At 36.6% G+C, this 17,759-nt stretch overlaps 1 protein-coding gene across 1 annotated transcript in view; it reads right to left on the reverse strand.

Annotated features, from left to right (window-relative positions):
* Nucleotides 1-17,759, reverse strand: part of CATSPERE (catsper channel auxiliary subunit epsilon) — a 264,070-nt gene that overhangs the window by 17,771 nt on the left and 228,540 nt on the right. The window contains 3 exon segments of the mRNA XM_082471320.1: nucleotides 181-338; nucleotides 5,257-5,343; nucleotides 10,661-10,760. Of these exon segments, the coding sequence (XP_082327446.1) occupies nucleotides 181-338; nucleotides 5,257-5,343; nucleotides 10,661-10,760 (345 nt within the window).

Genomic DNA, 17,759 nt, shown 5'->3' on the forward strand with positions numbered 1-17,759 from the left:
TTGATCAAGGGTTGCTACAAACCTTCAATTTGTAAATTGAAGCACAATAAAGTGAGGTGTAATAAAATGAGGTATGCCTTTAATTGGATAGCTGGGTGGTATCAAATTAAATCAAGAAAATAAAAATTTAATTTTTAGGAACTAATGCTAAAACTATTATAATGGAACATTTATATTCACCTATAGTTTGGATCCAGGATCTTCACACGAAACACATACATTCCGGAATGGTCCAAGGGCCAAACTAAATGGTTATGGTTAGACTTGTTGATAATCTCATATGGTTGATTTAAGTCTCCTGGTTTTCCAATAGCATAAGAAAAACAGTGCTTATAGTTCTGAATAGAAAACAAAGACAAAAACCTTAAGGTCATTAGCTGACTTTAATAAACAAAATTATATACTCATATATTTATTTTGGAAAATTATTTAGAGATATAATAGTTATTCCTATCTCTTCTATCATTTTAGTGTAGTATAGTATTTTTAGAGGCTATCTTGGGTTAAAGTTTGATAAAAAGTGAAGCTTAGTGAAAGAAAATGCTGTGTTTATTTATTTGCAAACAATAATACATTAGGGTGTTGAGAATCTGTAAGCATTTAATTTCCCTAAATCGAAAACCACAAAATCCTTCAAGGATGCTTAATTTGGGACAGACACTATTTTGATCATAAGGTATGGATACAGTAGTCAAATCTTCCCCTAAGACTTTTATTTATCCCCATTACCACTGCTGTCTCTCTGTGGGTCTCATTTATTTATCTCCTGTTCCCTTTTTTAAAAGCATAAACACTATATATTTTTAAAGTCACTTTATTAAAGCTAAGGTAATAAAATAAAATCCTAAAATAATACATGGCATTTCTTCTGGATTCTTGTAGGTCCTGTATGCTTTCACACCCTACTTAAAGTCTTGCTTGTCTCTCTGTCATGTATTCTCAGTGAGGCTGAATTCTTTCTATAGCTTTTAAGTGAGTAACTCCCATTTATTCAAGTGATATTTATTTCTTGTTCTTTCCTTCATATTCTCCCTACATTTTGACATTTTTCAATATGCAGATATTGTATTCTTTCTTAACTCTACTTGGTTTTGGAGATAATCAGGAACAGTTCATATAGGTCCCTTATTTGGCTATGTATACATAGAAGTCCCTTCTATAGCTCTCTCACTTTATCTTTATTTATATATACTCCGGTATTTACCCTCCTGTTTGAGAATTTTTTTTGAAGGTGAGTATTGCCTTCACACTGAAAATTCCTCTACTTTCCTTCTTAACAGGTCATTTTCTTTTACATAGGTGAATCATTCCATAATTATATTTTAATTATAAGTCCCATCCCTAAAACTCTTAATGATGTTTTACAATTTCATGGAGTGTTACTGTATGTCTTGATAAACTGCAAAATAATTCTTCTATCTCTCTCCTTTATCACATTTACTATTATTTCTTCCCTTTGTCTGCCTTTCTACTACTTTACTCTCTGGCACATTTATAAAGCAATATGTTAGGTGTAGATTAATGAAAAACAAGTAAGAGACTCATCATTATTATTTTTTTCTTTTGAACATCAAAAAATTCATTTCTGCCTTTATTTGTATGTATGTACTTGTTTATTTATTTTTGAGATATAATTGACCTATAACATTATATTAATTTCAGGTGTACAACATAATAATTCAATATTTGTATATATTGCGAAATGATAACCACAATATGTCTAGTTAACATCTATCACCATACATAGTTAAAATTTTTTTCTTATGATGGGAACTTCTAAGATCTGCTCTTTTAGCAACTTTCAAATATACAATACAGTATTATTAACTACAGTCACCATGTTGTACATTGCACACTGATGACATTTATTTTATAACTGTAAGTTTGTACCTTTTGACCACCTTCACCCATTTCACCCCCTACCTGTGGCAACCAATCATTTTTTGATGTACCCTAACTTGAAAACATGATATGTCTTACTATTATTATTTTTTTGTTGGTGAAGTTTCTTGTAGGCCAACACGGGCCTGGGAACTTCTTGTTCTACCAAGTGAGTTAATACATGAAACCATGAACTTAATTGAAAGAATATGTGGCACATACTAAATATGTGCAGGAACTGGACACATATCCTCACAGCAATGTATTGCTGATAAGGACACATTCATCTTCTATCATTACATGTATTTTTTGTGTATAGACACCTGGGAATATTTATATTGTTTCCAACTTTCTACCTAGTTATTTCCTGATGTGAAAGATGATTCCCACTGATTGTTGCTCCTATTTTTGTCATGCCTGATTTTCCTATTGTAGTAACAGACTTTTTTTTTCCAATTATTGTGTTTTTCCCTTTTCTTTTTAAGTTGAAAGCCCACTTGATCAAGCTATATAGCCTCTAAGAAAACACATCAGCCCTGGCCTCATGAATTACAATTCTTTTTTTTTTTTTAACATCTTTATTGGAGTATAATTGCTTTACAATGGTGTGTTAGTTTCTGCTTTATAACAAAGTGAATCAGCTATACATATACATATATCCCCATATCTCCTCCCTCTTGTGTCTCTCTCCCACCCTCCCTATCCTATCCCTCTAGATGGTCACAAAGCACTGAGCTGATCTCCCTGTGCTATGTGGCTGCTTCCAACTAGCTACCTATTTTACATTTGGTAGTATGTATATATCCATGCCACTCTCTCACTTAGTCCCATCTTACCCTTCCCCCTCCCCATGTCCTCAAGTCCATTCTTTATGTCTGCATCTTTATTCCTGTCCTGCCCCTAGGTTTTTCAGAACCTTTTTTTTTTTAGATTCCGTATATATGTGTTAGCATACGGTGTTTGTTTTTCTATTTACAATAGCCAGAACAGGAAGCAACCTAAATGTCCATCAACAGATGAATGGATAAAGAAGATGTGGCACATATATACAATGGAATACTACTCAGCCATAAAAAGAAACAAAATTGAGTTATTTGTAGTGAGGTGGATGGACCTAGAGTCTGTCATACAGAGTGAAGTAAGTCAGAAAGAGAAATACAATTCATCTTTAGCCAAGAACTTCTCAGATTACTATGTCAGTAATGTCCAGAAACTCAACTCACATCCTGAGTTATAAGTATGTAGCTAGCCATTCATAACCCACATTCTCCCTTTCCTTCTCAAACTCCAACATTAACTTGGAAGAACCTGTGAAAATGCCACTTTTGTTTATGAGTCCTTCAGATTTTCTCTTGAGAATTTACAATCTCTAGAGCCACTTCACAGATTTTTATGCAAGTGTCATTCATCCTTGTAGAATCAGGACTATGTAGCAATCAGTGCAGCTCCAAGAATTGGAAGGCTATTTCATTTCAGTTATATGTTTCAGGAAGAGAGCACCTCTGATTGCCATGTTGAATAAATATACAGTGACACTCTTCAGTAAGCATAGCCTTACTCACTAGGACATAAATAGTCTTTGCAGGTACCTGCCTTCTACTATATTCAGACTCTAGACTGAATCCACCCTTTTAGTGGTGAGCTTTTTGTCTCTCATATGGTAGAACTGAACACTTAGGGCCTGGTGTGGCCACTCCAGAATCTTTATAGAATGTAAACCACTACTTCAATGTTTCTTAAATGTGGTCCCCAGATCAGCAGTATCAGCATCACCTGGGAACTTGTTAGAAATGCAAATTCGGGGGCTTAGCCCCAGATCTGATGAATCAGAAACTTTGGAGGTAGGACCCAGAGATTTGTTTTAGCAAGTCCTCTAGGTGATTCTGATGACACTTCGAGGTGATTCTAAAATTTGAGAACTAGTGCACTGTATCATACCGATTGAGGCAATCTCCAAGACTGTTAATTATCAGGTAGCTCATTCCTTCCTAGGACTATGTTATTTTGTCATATCTTATAACATTTGGGTGCCCTTTGTGAGATTCTGAGTAAGAAGGTCACTTACATTTACCCTCAACCCCAGATTCTTGGATGTCCTTCAACAAGAAGTTAGAGGGTAAGTTTTGTTTTTAACGGATTCCATTACTAGTTTACTTCCTTATGATTTTTTAAATAGCAGAATAATACTCTTTGTAATAGGTGGGTGACCTATAATTAATGAATTAGTTCCACAAATATTTATTGAGCACCCGTAATGGGTTAGATGCTAGGGATACACCAGTGAACAAAACAAACAAAATTCCCTCCCCTTATGGAGCCTACATTTTAGTTGGGGAGCCAGATAATAAATAGGATAAATAAATAAACTATATAATGTGTCAGAAAGTTATAAATGCTAATGACATTAAAGAAAATAGGGAAGGGAGATAGCAACTGTCATGGGGTGATGTTTAACTTTTTCGGTAGAGTGGCTGGGGAAGTCTTCATTGACCAATTGATTTTTAAGTAAAGACCTGAATAAAGGCATTAGCTAGTCATGATGGGGGTGCAGTGGGGATGGGGTGCAGTGAGTCCTGCTGGCTTTGTCATAACTCAAGTGACATGGGAACCATCACATGGTTTTGAGCAGAAGAGTGGCACGTTCTGATTTATGTCTTAGTAGGATCAGTCTTGGTGCTGTGTTGTGGATAGATTCATGGTGGGCAAGCCTGAAGCAGGGAAACCATTTAGGATGCTATGGCTATAACCCAGAATTATGTTACTAGGAAGATAGGGAGTGTGGTTGGAAAATGGATGGTTTGGAGTTGGGAATACAGAGGGAGATACATATCGTTTGTATATATCTCTATCTTGACATGTATAGGTTCTGATGTAGAAGCAAAATAACATTCTTATTGTAGGGTTTACATTTTACAGGCTGAAGTACCTTATATGTCACATTTTATTCATGAGATATGATTTGATTTGCCAAATAACATAAATTAATTTCAATTTAAGAAAATTTACTTGAAAACAGTATAGGCTTGATAACTGGCATTCAGAAATGCTCTTTTAGTTACACAAGATTGAAACTTCAGGCATTCTTTAGAAAGACTCAGTCTCAATGCTTTAACATGTTTGTCAGATATTTAATAATCTGCAAACAGATTTTCAGAAGAGAAAATTAAAACAAAATTGTTAGTAATGCAGGGGCAACAGAAGATCAAATAGAATTAAGATAAAGCATTTTAGAAATCATAATATAATCCAATAGAAAAATTGGATTTGATTTACAAAATCAAATTTAAACACAAAGTGTTTCGATTAACTACTTAATACTAAAACGCCAAGTTAGTTATTATAAATAAACAATTTGCAAGGTAATATTTTTCTTACCTCAGGTCCCCAGGCTTCTTCTAACGGGAGGTGCTTGTTAAGCTCAGTCATTGACTTCCATGTCTGAGCTTCGTGCAAACAACCACTCTGTCAAAAGGTTTTATATATATAGAAAGATTTTATATATATATGTTTTGTATATCAATTTATTTCTAAGTATTTAATATAGTTTAGTGCTGTTGAAAATTATATATCTAATTTTTAAATTATTTAAATGTTTGCTGACATACAGAAAAACAATGGACTTTTGTATATTGACCTTATACAGAGAGAACTTCTTAAACTCACTTATTAACTTTGTTTCAGATGAACAGTCATGTTATCTGTGAATATGAGTTTTATTTCTTCCTTTCCAATCCTTATACTTTTAATTTATTTGTATTGTTTATTGTTTACCTTATTACAGACATCAGGAACAATGTTGTATAGAAATGGTTAGAACATGCCTCCTTGTTTCATTCCTGATTTCAGAGGGAAGGCTTTCACATTTTCACCATTAAGTATGATGTTTTATACAGGTTTTTTGTAACGACATTTTATTAGGTTAAGGAAGTTACCATTTATTTATAATTTTCTAAGATTTATTTTAAAAATAATGTTATGTATGGGTGATAAATTTTTAATCAGATGACTTTTCATCAACTGTTGTAATAATCTTATGCCTTTTCTTCTTTATACTGTTAATATAGTGGATTACTTTGATTTTCAAATGATATCCCCAACCCTTAATTTATGAAATAAAGAAAACTTGGCCTGGATGGATTATTATTATTATTATATTTATTTGTTTTTATTTTTGGCTGTGTTGGGTCTTCGTTGCTGTGCGCAGGCTTTCTCTAGTTGTGGCGAGTTGGGGCTACTCTTCCTTGCGGTGCACAGACTTATTATCGTGGCTTCTCTTGTTTCAGAGAACGGGCTCTAGGCACGCAGGCTTCAGTAGTTGTGGCTTGTGGGCTCTAGAGCGCAGGCTCAGTAGTTGTGGCGCATAGGGTTAGCTGCTCCGTGACATGTGGGATCTTCCCGGGCCAGGGCTCGAACCCGTGACCCTGCATTGGCAGGCGAATTCTTAACCGCTGGGCCACCAGAGAAGACCTGGATTATTTTTTAATAAGTTACTGTATTTGATTTGCTAGAATTTTGTTCAGGTGTTTTGTATCTATGGTTATGAGTCAGATTGGCTCATCATTCTCTTCTCTTAAGGTCCTCATCAGGTCCTCCTGGATTCACAAAATGAGTCGAAAGTGTTTCCTCCCACCCTTACACTCTGGAAGAGTTTTTATAAAGCTGAAGTAAAATTTTTCTTAAATATTTGGTAGATTAGAGTTTTCTATTTTTTGGAGCGGGGGAATACAAGAAATTTTGGTGTATCTTTCAAGGCATTTGTCCATTTTATCCACTTGTCCATTGCCAAATTTGTTGATATAAATTTGTTTATAATAACCTCTATTATTTGGATTATAAAATGGTGATATTTCAATTCTATTTTTTCATTTGTCAACTGGAATAATTTTATAAAGAGATGCTTCCCCTCATCTACTGTTTGGTTGTCCATTGGTAGAGTTCATTTGAAGAAAATAGGATAAATATTTGTTTCTCTTTATTTACCAGTTTTCAAAATAAGGAATTGGTTTCCTCTCATTCTATAAAGGTGATTAAAAAAAAATCATCATGAATTCATTGATTTAATATATTTAATGAGTTTTACCCTATTGCAATAATTATTCTCCACGAAACTCAAACTGTCCCATCTTTGGCCAGTAGAAACCTCTTGATGTTGATTTCTAATTACTTTTATTTATTTATTTTTAATTAATTTAGTTTATTTTTGGCTGTGTTGGGTCTTCGTTGCTACGTGCAGGCTTTCTCTAGTTGTGACGAGCGGGGGCTACTCTTCGTTGCGGTGCGCTGGCTTCTCTTGTTGTGGAGCACGGGCTCTAGGCATGCAGGCTCAGTAGTTGTGGCACACAGGCTTAGTTTCTCCGTGGCATGTGGGATCTTCCCGGACCAGGGCTCGAACCTGTGTTCCTTGCATTGGCAGGCAGATTCTTAACCACTGCGCCACCAGGGAAGCCCGATTTCTGATTACTTTTACATGACTCTAGCAGTCCTTGATACTTACTTGCTATTGGGTATGCCAAACTATTCTAGGCTCATCTTGTACATTTCTTCCTTCAGGCGTGGAATCAGCAATTTATCTAAGAATGCCCAGTATATTTAGTGGGAAACGGTATTTCAAAACAACAATCTGGCTACTAAGGATACTTTCAGTTACTGATTAGTTATGTTTCTAAGGATTTTAATGGTCAGAATAGGAAAATTTTATCTATCTCTCTATTTGATTAATAAATTTATATCCAGAGCAATATCCAATACCTCATGAGTTCATATTGAGTCTTATTAGAATTCAAGATTTTTGTCTAACTTCTTCTATCTTAACATATGTATCTTCTTGCTTTTACAACAGAACACTTGGTGAGGAATGGTAGTATTAGAAAATGTCATTATTACACATTTGTTTTATCTCACATTATACACCTCAAAACTTTAGAAAAACAATACAAATATTATCACCAGTGTCATGATTACTGAAAGCACTTATATTTTCCCCTTGTATATGCTCTTCACATTCTCCTATCATATTTTATAATTGTACTAGATCTACATTGTCTGAGAATACACCCATTATATATTACATTCTAACCCATTTAACCCTCATTTTGTTTTAGTCCTGTAAGTAACTATATACTATATTATAATGCTTCCTCCTAGTCCTTATGTTGATATCTCTTTAATATTTTTGGTTTTCTGAAGCTTCTTACTTAGTAAATTATTCAGGAAGGGCTCTTGGAAACAATATTATCAGAGCTTTCTACATACTGATAGCAGTTTGTGCCATTTACAGTGTAATCAGTTTTGCTGGATATAAAATCCTTGGCTTGCATTTATTTTCCTTTAGTATCTTAAATATTTGACTCCACTTTCTCCTGGCATACAACACTGCTATAAAATGTCTGATGATAATTTAATTTTCCTTATAAATTTCTTGCTTTTTTGCCTATATGCCCACATGGGTTGGCTATTCTGATTTGATATTCTGAAGTATATGGTATGTTCTTTCAATAAGAAGTTTGACATTTTTTTTGGGGGGGTGGTTGTGTTTTGTTGAGTTATTAGTATTTGTTTTGTTCCTTTGCCTTGGTTCTCTTTTTTCAGGAATTCCATTTATTCTTTGCCTATCCTCAATATTTGTCACTTTCTCTCCAATCATTTTTATTTCATCCTTCATTTCTTTTTTACTTAAAATTTTTTCCTCTTTTAATTTCATGTAACTTGTAAGACATTATCTGTCGTTCACTTTCATTTTTTTTAATGCTATTTCTATTGTATTCAGAATTTTAGGTTTGAAATTATTTTCTTTCAGTAACTTAAAAATATTTTTCTTCAAAGACTTCTGGTTTTTATTATTTCTATTGAGAAATAAGCTTTAAACCTTATAGTTACTTTTTTGAAGGTAACTTACTTTTTTGCTCTGAATACTTTAAAGATTTTTCTCTTTGTTTTTGATTTTGGAAATTTTACTGTGACGTTTTTGGATGCAGATTACTTTTTCTGTGCCTTGATGTCTTTCACCAGTTTTGGAAAATGTTGCTTCTGACCAATACTCTCTCTTCTCTTTTTTTAGGACTCCAGTTCTTAGCTTTGGATCTCCTTTATGTTCTTTGTCTATATTTTAAATCAGTTTATCTCTCTATGTGTAATTCTGGATATTTCCCTCTGATCTCTCTTCTAGATGTCTAATTCTCTTTTCAGTCATCACTCCCAATAGTTGAGTTCATACTTCCAGTTATTGCAATTTTAATTTTTTTTCTAGAAGTGATTAGTAGCTCAGATATAGGCATGGATAAGGCAGAAAGATTAATGTTTAAAGTTGCATAACACTAAACAAGAACAATACCGGGGAAAGTGACATATAGGCATTGGGAAGACAATAGCTGAAGGACTGAACTGTGGAGCTCAAGTTAGATAGGAAATGAAGAGAAGAAAAATGGGAGAAGCAGAGGGTTTCTCTAGATATCTAGAGATATCTAGATTGTGTGAGAAAAATAGGCAGAGGAGTAATGGGAAAGAGAGAGCTAAAGAGTTCAGAGACTGAAATGTTTGCATTTAAATGTAATTTTAATAGGAGGAGCTATATTGGTCGGCTTCGCTGCAATAATAACTCCAACCCTCAGGGGTTTTACACATTAAATTTTAATTCTTGATCACACATAATCCAATGCAGATGTCCCTGGTTAAATGGCTCCTATGGATGACTCTCCTCAAAAAAGTAGATTAAAAACTCAGACTTTTAAAATCTAGTGGCTTCTTGAAGTCCCTTATCCCCTTCATCCAGTTCCCATCTACTCCATCTTTAATCATTGCTGTAATATATTGACATGTGAAGGAAGATGGGAAGCATGGAGGTGCATGTGAAGTTCTTAAGTACTTCATCCTGGACACATATAACTTCTGCTCATACTCCAGTGATAAGAATCAGTCACATGGTCCAACTTAGTTGTGAATGAGGCAGGAATGTGTGATGGGATGGATTTGTTTGGTCACATAATTGCAGTAATGTGGAGGGGAGTAGCAGGTGGAATTCAGGTCTCTTTGTTGTCACCCGCGTAGGTTCTACTTCTTGGAGAATTAAGGTCTCTGGTAGATGAGAAAGTTATTTTGGAAGGAGTCATCCCTGGTTTTTTATGAGATCTCTGACAAATCTCAGGAATCAATGCTGGTAACTTCTAGAGAGGCTCCATCATGATGGGAGGCTCTCAAGGGCAAAAAGCCCCATGTAGAAGGGATGGGAGTGAAGTGTGATGATTTGGAGTAGGAAGGCCTTTCTGCTGTGGCCTGCAAAGTGAACAGGAAGAATAAAGGAGATTCACTGTGGAAGCTGAGAATGACCAGTCATGGAGGATGAAGGAAAACCAGGAGAGTGTGGGGACAGTGAAGCCACGGTCAGTGGGTCAAATGCTGCAAAGAAGTCAAAGTGAGATGAAGCCTAGAGTGTGTCCGTTTGATTTCGCACAAATGTGATGAATGTCTGAGAGTGAAATGCAGGCCCATAAATAATCAAACATTAAATACAATGTGGAGAGAAAATAAAATATGAATCAATAATTGCATCATCCTACTATAAACATTATCTTTTCTGACCCCTTTAAGTCCGTTCTATAGGACAGTGATTTCTTTTTTCATAAATGAATTTTCATAGTCATAGAATTCAATATAGAGGTCATATTTTTTTTTCCTACCTACAGTTGACTGGTTCTGTTTTCCTTAGATAATTTATATAGAGATTTAAAATGGAAAGACTTGTCTAATTGCATGCTAAATTCTATTTAAATCCAAAATGTCATACCTTCTTCATAGTGTTGTTAAAGCTATAATCATCCCTGCCATGTATTTCCCACACTATGAAATTTACTTCAACATCTTCAACATAGCCACTGTCATTGTATCTGAAAGAGACAGCGAACACAAAAATAATAGTTTAGTGCAGAAGGGCTAAAAGCTCCAGCTCTCAAGACAGATGTGCTTAGGTTTAAATCCTGTCTTTATCACTTAGCTTTGTGACCCTGGGGAAGTTACGTAAACTCTTGAAGCCTCAACTTTCTTATCTGCAAAATAATAACAGTACTTACAGTATAGGTTTCCTTCAGCTCTCAAAATAAATCTCAGGACTTCCCTGGTGGAGCAGTGGTTGAGAATCCACCTGCCAATGCAGGGGACATGGGTTCGAGCCTTGGTCTGGGAAGATCCCACATGCCATGGAGCAACTGGGCCCATGAGCCACAACTGCTGAGCCTGCGCGTCTGGAGCCTGTGCTCCGCAACAGGAGAGGCCGCGACAGTGAGAGGCCTACGCACCATGATGAAGAGTGGCCTCCGCTTGCCGCAACTAGAGAAAGCCCTTGCCCAGAAATGAAGACCCAACACAGCCAAAAATAAATAAATAAATAAATTAATTTAAAAAAAGAAAAGATGACTACTATCTTTAAAAAATAAAAAAATAAATCTCATAGTAACAAAGCAGAAAATTTTCACTTTTTTAACATTTGGAACCATAAGTTCTCTTCAGTTTGATAGGAACCGTGTATTGATAAGGTGAGTAGGTGAGGCCATGCTGTCATGGCTGGTAGCAGGGAGAAAGATGGAAGGGAGCGATGAATGGAGGAAGGGCAAAGCAAGTATTCTTTGGTGTTACTTAATCAGCAAATACTCTTTGGGTGCCTATTATGTACCAGAGAATTAAAGCACAGAACTACTATGATTAGAACTGAGAAGGTACAGATCTCTCTGGAGGAACCAGCTGGAAGATGTGGCTAAGTGTTAGAGGATCAACAGCATCAGTAAGAGATGAGGTGGGGTTGAGAGGCAGAAACAGTCATAAGCTCCCTGGAGCTATAGTCACGCACAACCCCTGCTCAGAGAATGCATGATGACTTCCACCAACAGCAGACACCAGCAGACAGTTTAACGTGGACAGGGTGCCCACTCCCCTGATGTCAGGACTGGAGACATAAGCCCCACTGAGCTTACAGTATTTACCCCAAACTCAGTACGTTTTAAAGGAGATGTATTACTGGGGCTTCCCTGGTGGCGCAGTGGTTGAGAATCCGCCTGCCAATGCAGGGCACATGGGTTCGAGCCCTGGTCTGGGAAGATCCCACATGCCGCGGAGCAACTGGGCCCGTGAGCCACAACAACTGAGCCTGCGCGTCTGGAGCCTGTGCTCCGCAACAAGAGAGCCGGCGATAGTGAGAGGCCCGCGCACCGCGATGAAGAGTGGCCCCCGCTTGCCGCAACTAGAGAAAGCCCTCGCACAGAAACGAAGACCCAACACAGCCATAAATTTAAAAAAAAAAAAAAAAGTTTATAAAAAATAATTGTTGAAGTCAATTAAAAAAAAAAGAGAGATGTATTACTTCAAATTGTTATGATTTTTTCTGCTACCATATGAAAATAGGGCCTTGAGAAAAAAGCTAAAGGCAGTTACTGATAAAGTCATACCTTTGAATACCAGAGCTTGACTGTTTTAAAAATGGTTACATGCCTTCCTTCTCCATTGCCCATTTTTCTGAATGAAATTGTCCCCCGCACCCCTTGGATGGAAATTTCACTTAGGACCTTGGTCTCAGGCAGGTTGCCTCAGTGTCTGATGTATTTTCTTGCTTCACGTCTCTGTGTCTATTCATAAAAAACAGCAGATGCTTTGCAGTGTCCCCTTACTCACTGCCCAGGTCTCTGCCTGACTTTGCAGTCATTCTGTCTAGCTTTGCAGGTCGGCTATAACTCACTACCATCCACCCATGGTCATAAAAAACAGTTTTTGTTCCTTTCTCACAAATTGAGAAGAAAACATTTTTAAGTGTCAGAAAGTGTTATCTGAGAAGCTATTTTGTTTCTATCTTTAATTAGTTTTTAGAAATCATAGAGATGAACTCAGGTGTGGTTAAGTGGGGATTGGTGCAGTGGTGCTTCACTTCTTTCTTGGCATGTGATGGGGGTTATAGAGGGCTCTAGATTCTAATGAGAGCTCTGGACCCTCCCCACAGGAAAATGCACACGTGTGTGGGCATGCACACAATTTTCTATACAGTTTCAGAGATTTGGGCAAAGCTCTAATTCTAGGAGCTTTGGAAGGTGCAGCACGTTTGACCGCATCTTCTGAAAGCCATCAGATTCTTGAATTAATAAAAACTAGTTGCAAAGACCTATGTTTTATTTAAAGATCTTAACTGAATTCTGAGCAGGCATCTTTTGACAATCACAAAAGCAATAAGCTACAGTGTCATCTAGTGGCAATAAGGATAAGTTACATGACTCATACTTTCTGGGTTTATAATGATCTTTGATGTTCTATGTATTTCATTGAGAATATGGGACCAAAATACTTGCCTGTGTAAGCATGGCTTATTTTCATTAAATTTCATTAATGTGAGATATAATACTAATTAAACCTGAGAGATTCATGAATGTTACTACATTTTGTAACTTCTCCTTACAATTTGTAACTTCTCCACTATGGCAGTTCCACTTTGAAAATTGGGAAGGAGAGACCTCTCTGTTGATCCATTAGACACATATGTTTTCAATCCTGTGTGGTCACTCTAGATAGCCCATTGTATTAACCTTGTCTTTTACTTTCTGTAATGTGATGCTTTAATATCTAGGGCCTTGCTTACCTTGGAGGGATGCCCCTCCCAGGGTTAACTCCTAGAGGTAGTAAACAGCTCTCCTAGGAATGCCTTTCATATGCAAACCAACCAATCCAGAGTCCATACCCCCAGCCACCTCCTTTATGCGTTGTCACACTGGGCCACTATCTACCTGCCCTAATCACCCCAAGATCAGGTACTAGACAACAAGACAGTACTTATGCCCAGAGCCCACTGAAATTACTCAAAATAGCCAATCCTAAACCTGCTTACCCTGTCTCATCCATTCCTTCCCACAGAAAACACAGTAAAGACTCTTACCTCTGTTTTCCCCTCACTTCCTCTGTCTCCTGACAGACCCTGGTGCTTCCTTCTGAGGCCCTACATGGTGTGCTGTGCCTCCTGTTTCTTGGGATTGGTATTTACAATATATACCTTCCTTCACGACAGTCATTTCCACGTCTGTGTGTCTTAACATATCTGATTAAAACAAATCTTGAGTAGCCCTAAAGCACCCCTAAGACCTGTTACTGAACTTCCTGCATCACAGTAGAGCAATTATGTCCCACTGTTTCCTCTGGGTTGCTTCTGTAGCACCAAATTCTGGTTTAGGATGGGTTGTCATGGGAATTAAGAAAGCAAAGAGGCAGCTGGGATGACATATTCCCCGGTGGATCGTACTCCCAGGACTTGCTTTATTCCTATTAATGTTTGATAGTGAATCTGTTATTGTTTTATCTGTAAAATTCTGCCCAACCTTGTTCCTGAGCCATCCTCTACAAAGGTAAGGCATTTATCATAATTTAGAGACTTGGTCCACACACTAATTTCCTAGTGACTACACATGTCTGCCTGTTTTCTCAAGGCTTAATTAATTAGCACCCAAATTTGCCTCTGATAAATACCTAATTGAACACCGGGTTATCAACTATGTATTGCTATAGTTCAGTTGAATTGAACTCTGAGCCTTACTGATCTGCCTGTCCCTCTGTAGTTAACCTCAACTATTCAATTGATTATCCTACAAGAATTGGAGGCAACAAGCTTTATCAAGTGATTCCTTGTTGCAGAGATACAAAAAGTTACCCCTAGGGAAAAGTACTGCCACAATAGTCCAAAGGAGTGCTGCTCCAAAAGTCTACTTTCTGACCCCAGCATCTTCCATCTTTCACATCCTCTCACCTGCCCCTTGACCTCATAGGTACTTCCAGTCCTCTGTTTCCTGTCTGCTTTCCTGCTACACAGAAGTTCCTTTCTAGCTGCTCTGCCTTCCCCAATCAGCCTAATCTCATGGTTGATCATCTGACCCGCTCTCTCACTAGCATCCTGGATGCACTCAACTGTTCCTCCCCTTGCATGTAATATCTAACCTAGACATTGGATGGTACCTATGACTTCTTCATCTGTGCATGTGCTACTTCAGGCATTCAATGTGGGTGAGGATTGGACCCACTCATGGTATCTTACCTCAGTTGTGCCTTTGGTGCTGTCCAGTAATCTTTTTACTGGCCCTTAGCCAGCCCCTTCTCATATTACCCTAAGTGACCTTTGATAGTCTCCTCAAAGACCCTCCTCAACCCCTCCTTTCTCTCAGTTTACAGGTGGCCCTCCTTCTTACTTCATGTAAGTAAATCGAGGCTATCAGACATGACCTTTCTCAACTCCTACATTCCTATTTCCAAACCAGTCACTTTCTGCATTTATTTTTACTCCTTCCCTCCAAGTCTCAGAGGATGAATTGTCCTTTCAACTTTGCCACGTGGGCATTTGATTCTACTTCCCCAGTTTTCTTCATGGACCTTGCGCCTGTAGCTTACGCACTTATTTTTTTTTTAATTAGGAAATATTTCATATATGCAGAAGAACACAGAGAATAATGTGAAAATTATTACTTATCATTTCCATCCTGGTTTTATACTTTACTTATATATAAATGTATCCACAAATCATATATAGTATTGATTTATGGGTTTGAAAATATACATACATGATATTATACTGTGACTATCTTTTGGTGATTTTTTTTTTCACTCGATATTAGGTTTTGAGACAAAGCCATAGAAATTTCCAGTCTCTTGATCTCTGTTTTCCTCATCAGCAGGGCCTTCCTCATCTCCCTTCCTTCCCTATCCAACCTGAACTTCATGGCTGGTCATTTGATTCCCCCTTACAAGCATCCTAGCTCATTCATTTTAACTGCTATTTGGCATTCCATTGTCTAACTACACAGGGTATTCATCCAAATGTTCACTGTATTTTACCTTACATATGTTTCACCACAATTGCTAAAAATCTGTACTTAAAAGATACCATAAATAAACATTTCAACCATCTGTCTTTTTTACTTTGTTTATGGTGTCTTCCACTGCAGATTTTTAAAAATTGAAATATAGTCGATTTACAATACAGTAAGTCCCCTACATATGAACCTGTTCCGTTCTGAGAGTGAGTTCGTAAGTCCAATTTGTTTGTAAGTCCAACAAAGTTAGCCTAGGTACCCAACTAACACAATTGGCTATATAGTACTGTACTGTAATAGGTTTATAATACTTTTCACACAAATAATACATAAAAGCAAAGAAACACAAAAAATAAGAAAACATTTTTAATCTTACAGTACAGTACCTTGAAAAGTACAGTAGTACCAGCTACATCACCGCTGGTTTTACACTTGCTTCCGGAATCCTGGGTTTGAAATAAAGATACTGTACTACGGTGTTCTACACAGTACTGTACAGTAAAGTACACAAAAGCACAACCACCTGTAGAGGATGCACACACATGACAAAGTACACCAGACATGTGAACTAACTTACATGATTGGACATGCGAACGCACGTTCGCATCTTTGAAATTTTGCAACTTGAAGGTTCGTATGCAGGGGACTTACTGTATTATATTAGTTTCAGGTGTACAACATAATTGCTGGATCATATGGTAGTTCTACTTTTAGTTTTTTGAGGAACCTTCGTAGTGTTTTCCACAGTGGATGCACCAATTTACATTCCACCAACAGTGTACAAAACTTCCCTTCTCTCCACATCCCCACCAACATTTATCATTTGTAGACTTTTTGATGATAGCCATTCTGACAGGTGTGAGGTAATATTTCAATATTTTTAGAGATTATTTAACTAACTATTAATCTAAATAATCTTATAGATTAATCTATAATTTTATAGATTATTTAAATAACTCCATTTAAAGTTATTACAAAGTAATGGCTATACTCCCTGTGCTGTACAATATATCCTTGTTGCTTATTTATTTTATACATAGTAGTTTGTGTCTCTTAATCCCATACCCCTATCTTGCCTCTCCCCTTTTCCCCTCTCCTCTGAAAAACACAAGTTTTTGTTTTCTATATCTGTGAGTGTCTCTGTTTTGTTATATACATTTGTTTCTTTTATTTTTTAGATTCTACATATAAGTGATAACATAGAGTATTTGCCTTTCTCTTTCTGACTTATTTCACTAGGAATAATATTTTCTGGGTCCATCCATGTTGTTGCAAATGGCAGAATTTCATTCTTTTTTATGGCTAAGTAATATTCCATTGTGTGTGTGTGTGTGTGTGTGTGTGTGTGTGTGTGTATACCACTTCTTCATTATCATTTGTTAATGGACACTTAGGTTGATTCCATATCTTGGCTATTATAAATAATGCTGCTATAAACATTGGGATGCATGTATCTTTTCAAATCAGTGTTTTCATTTTCTTTGGATATATACCCACCAGTGGAATTGCTGGATCATATGGTAGTCTATTTTTAGTTTTTTGAGGAAACTCTGTACTGTTTTCCATAGTGGATGCACCAATTTACATTCCACCAGCAGTGTACAAATGTTCCCTTCTCTCCATATCCTCACCAACATTTATTATTTGTAGACTTTCTGATGATAGCCATTCTGACAGGTGTGAGGTGATATTTCATTGTGGCTTTGGTTTGCATTTCTCTAATAATTAGCAATGTTGAGCATATTTTCATGTGCCTGTTTACCATCTGTATGTCTTCTTTGGAAAAATGTCTATTCAGGTCTTCTGCCCATTTTTTAATGTGGTTTGTTTTTTGGATATTGAGTTGTATGAATTGTTTATATATTTTGGATACTAACCCCTTATTGATCATATCATTTGCAAATATTTTCTCCCATTCTGTAGGTTGTATTTTTGTTTTGTCAGTGGTTTCCTTTGCTGTGCAAAAGCTTTTAAGTTTGAATTAGACCCCATATGTTTATTTTTGCTTTTGTTTCTTTTTCCTTAGGAGACATATCCAAAAAAATATTGCTATTATTCTCT

This window comes from Balaenoptera physalus (genome assembly GCF_965194825.1).
Source record: "Balaenoptera physalus genome assembly, chromosome: 1".
Lineage (NCBI taxonomy): Eukaryota > Metazoa > Chordata > Mammalia > Artiodactyla > Balaenopteridae > Balaenoptera > Balaenoptera physalus.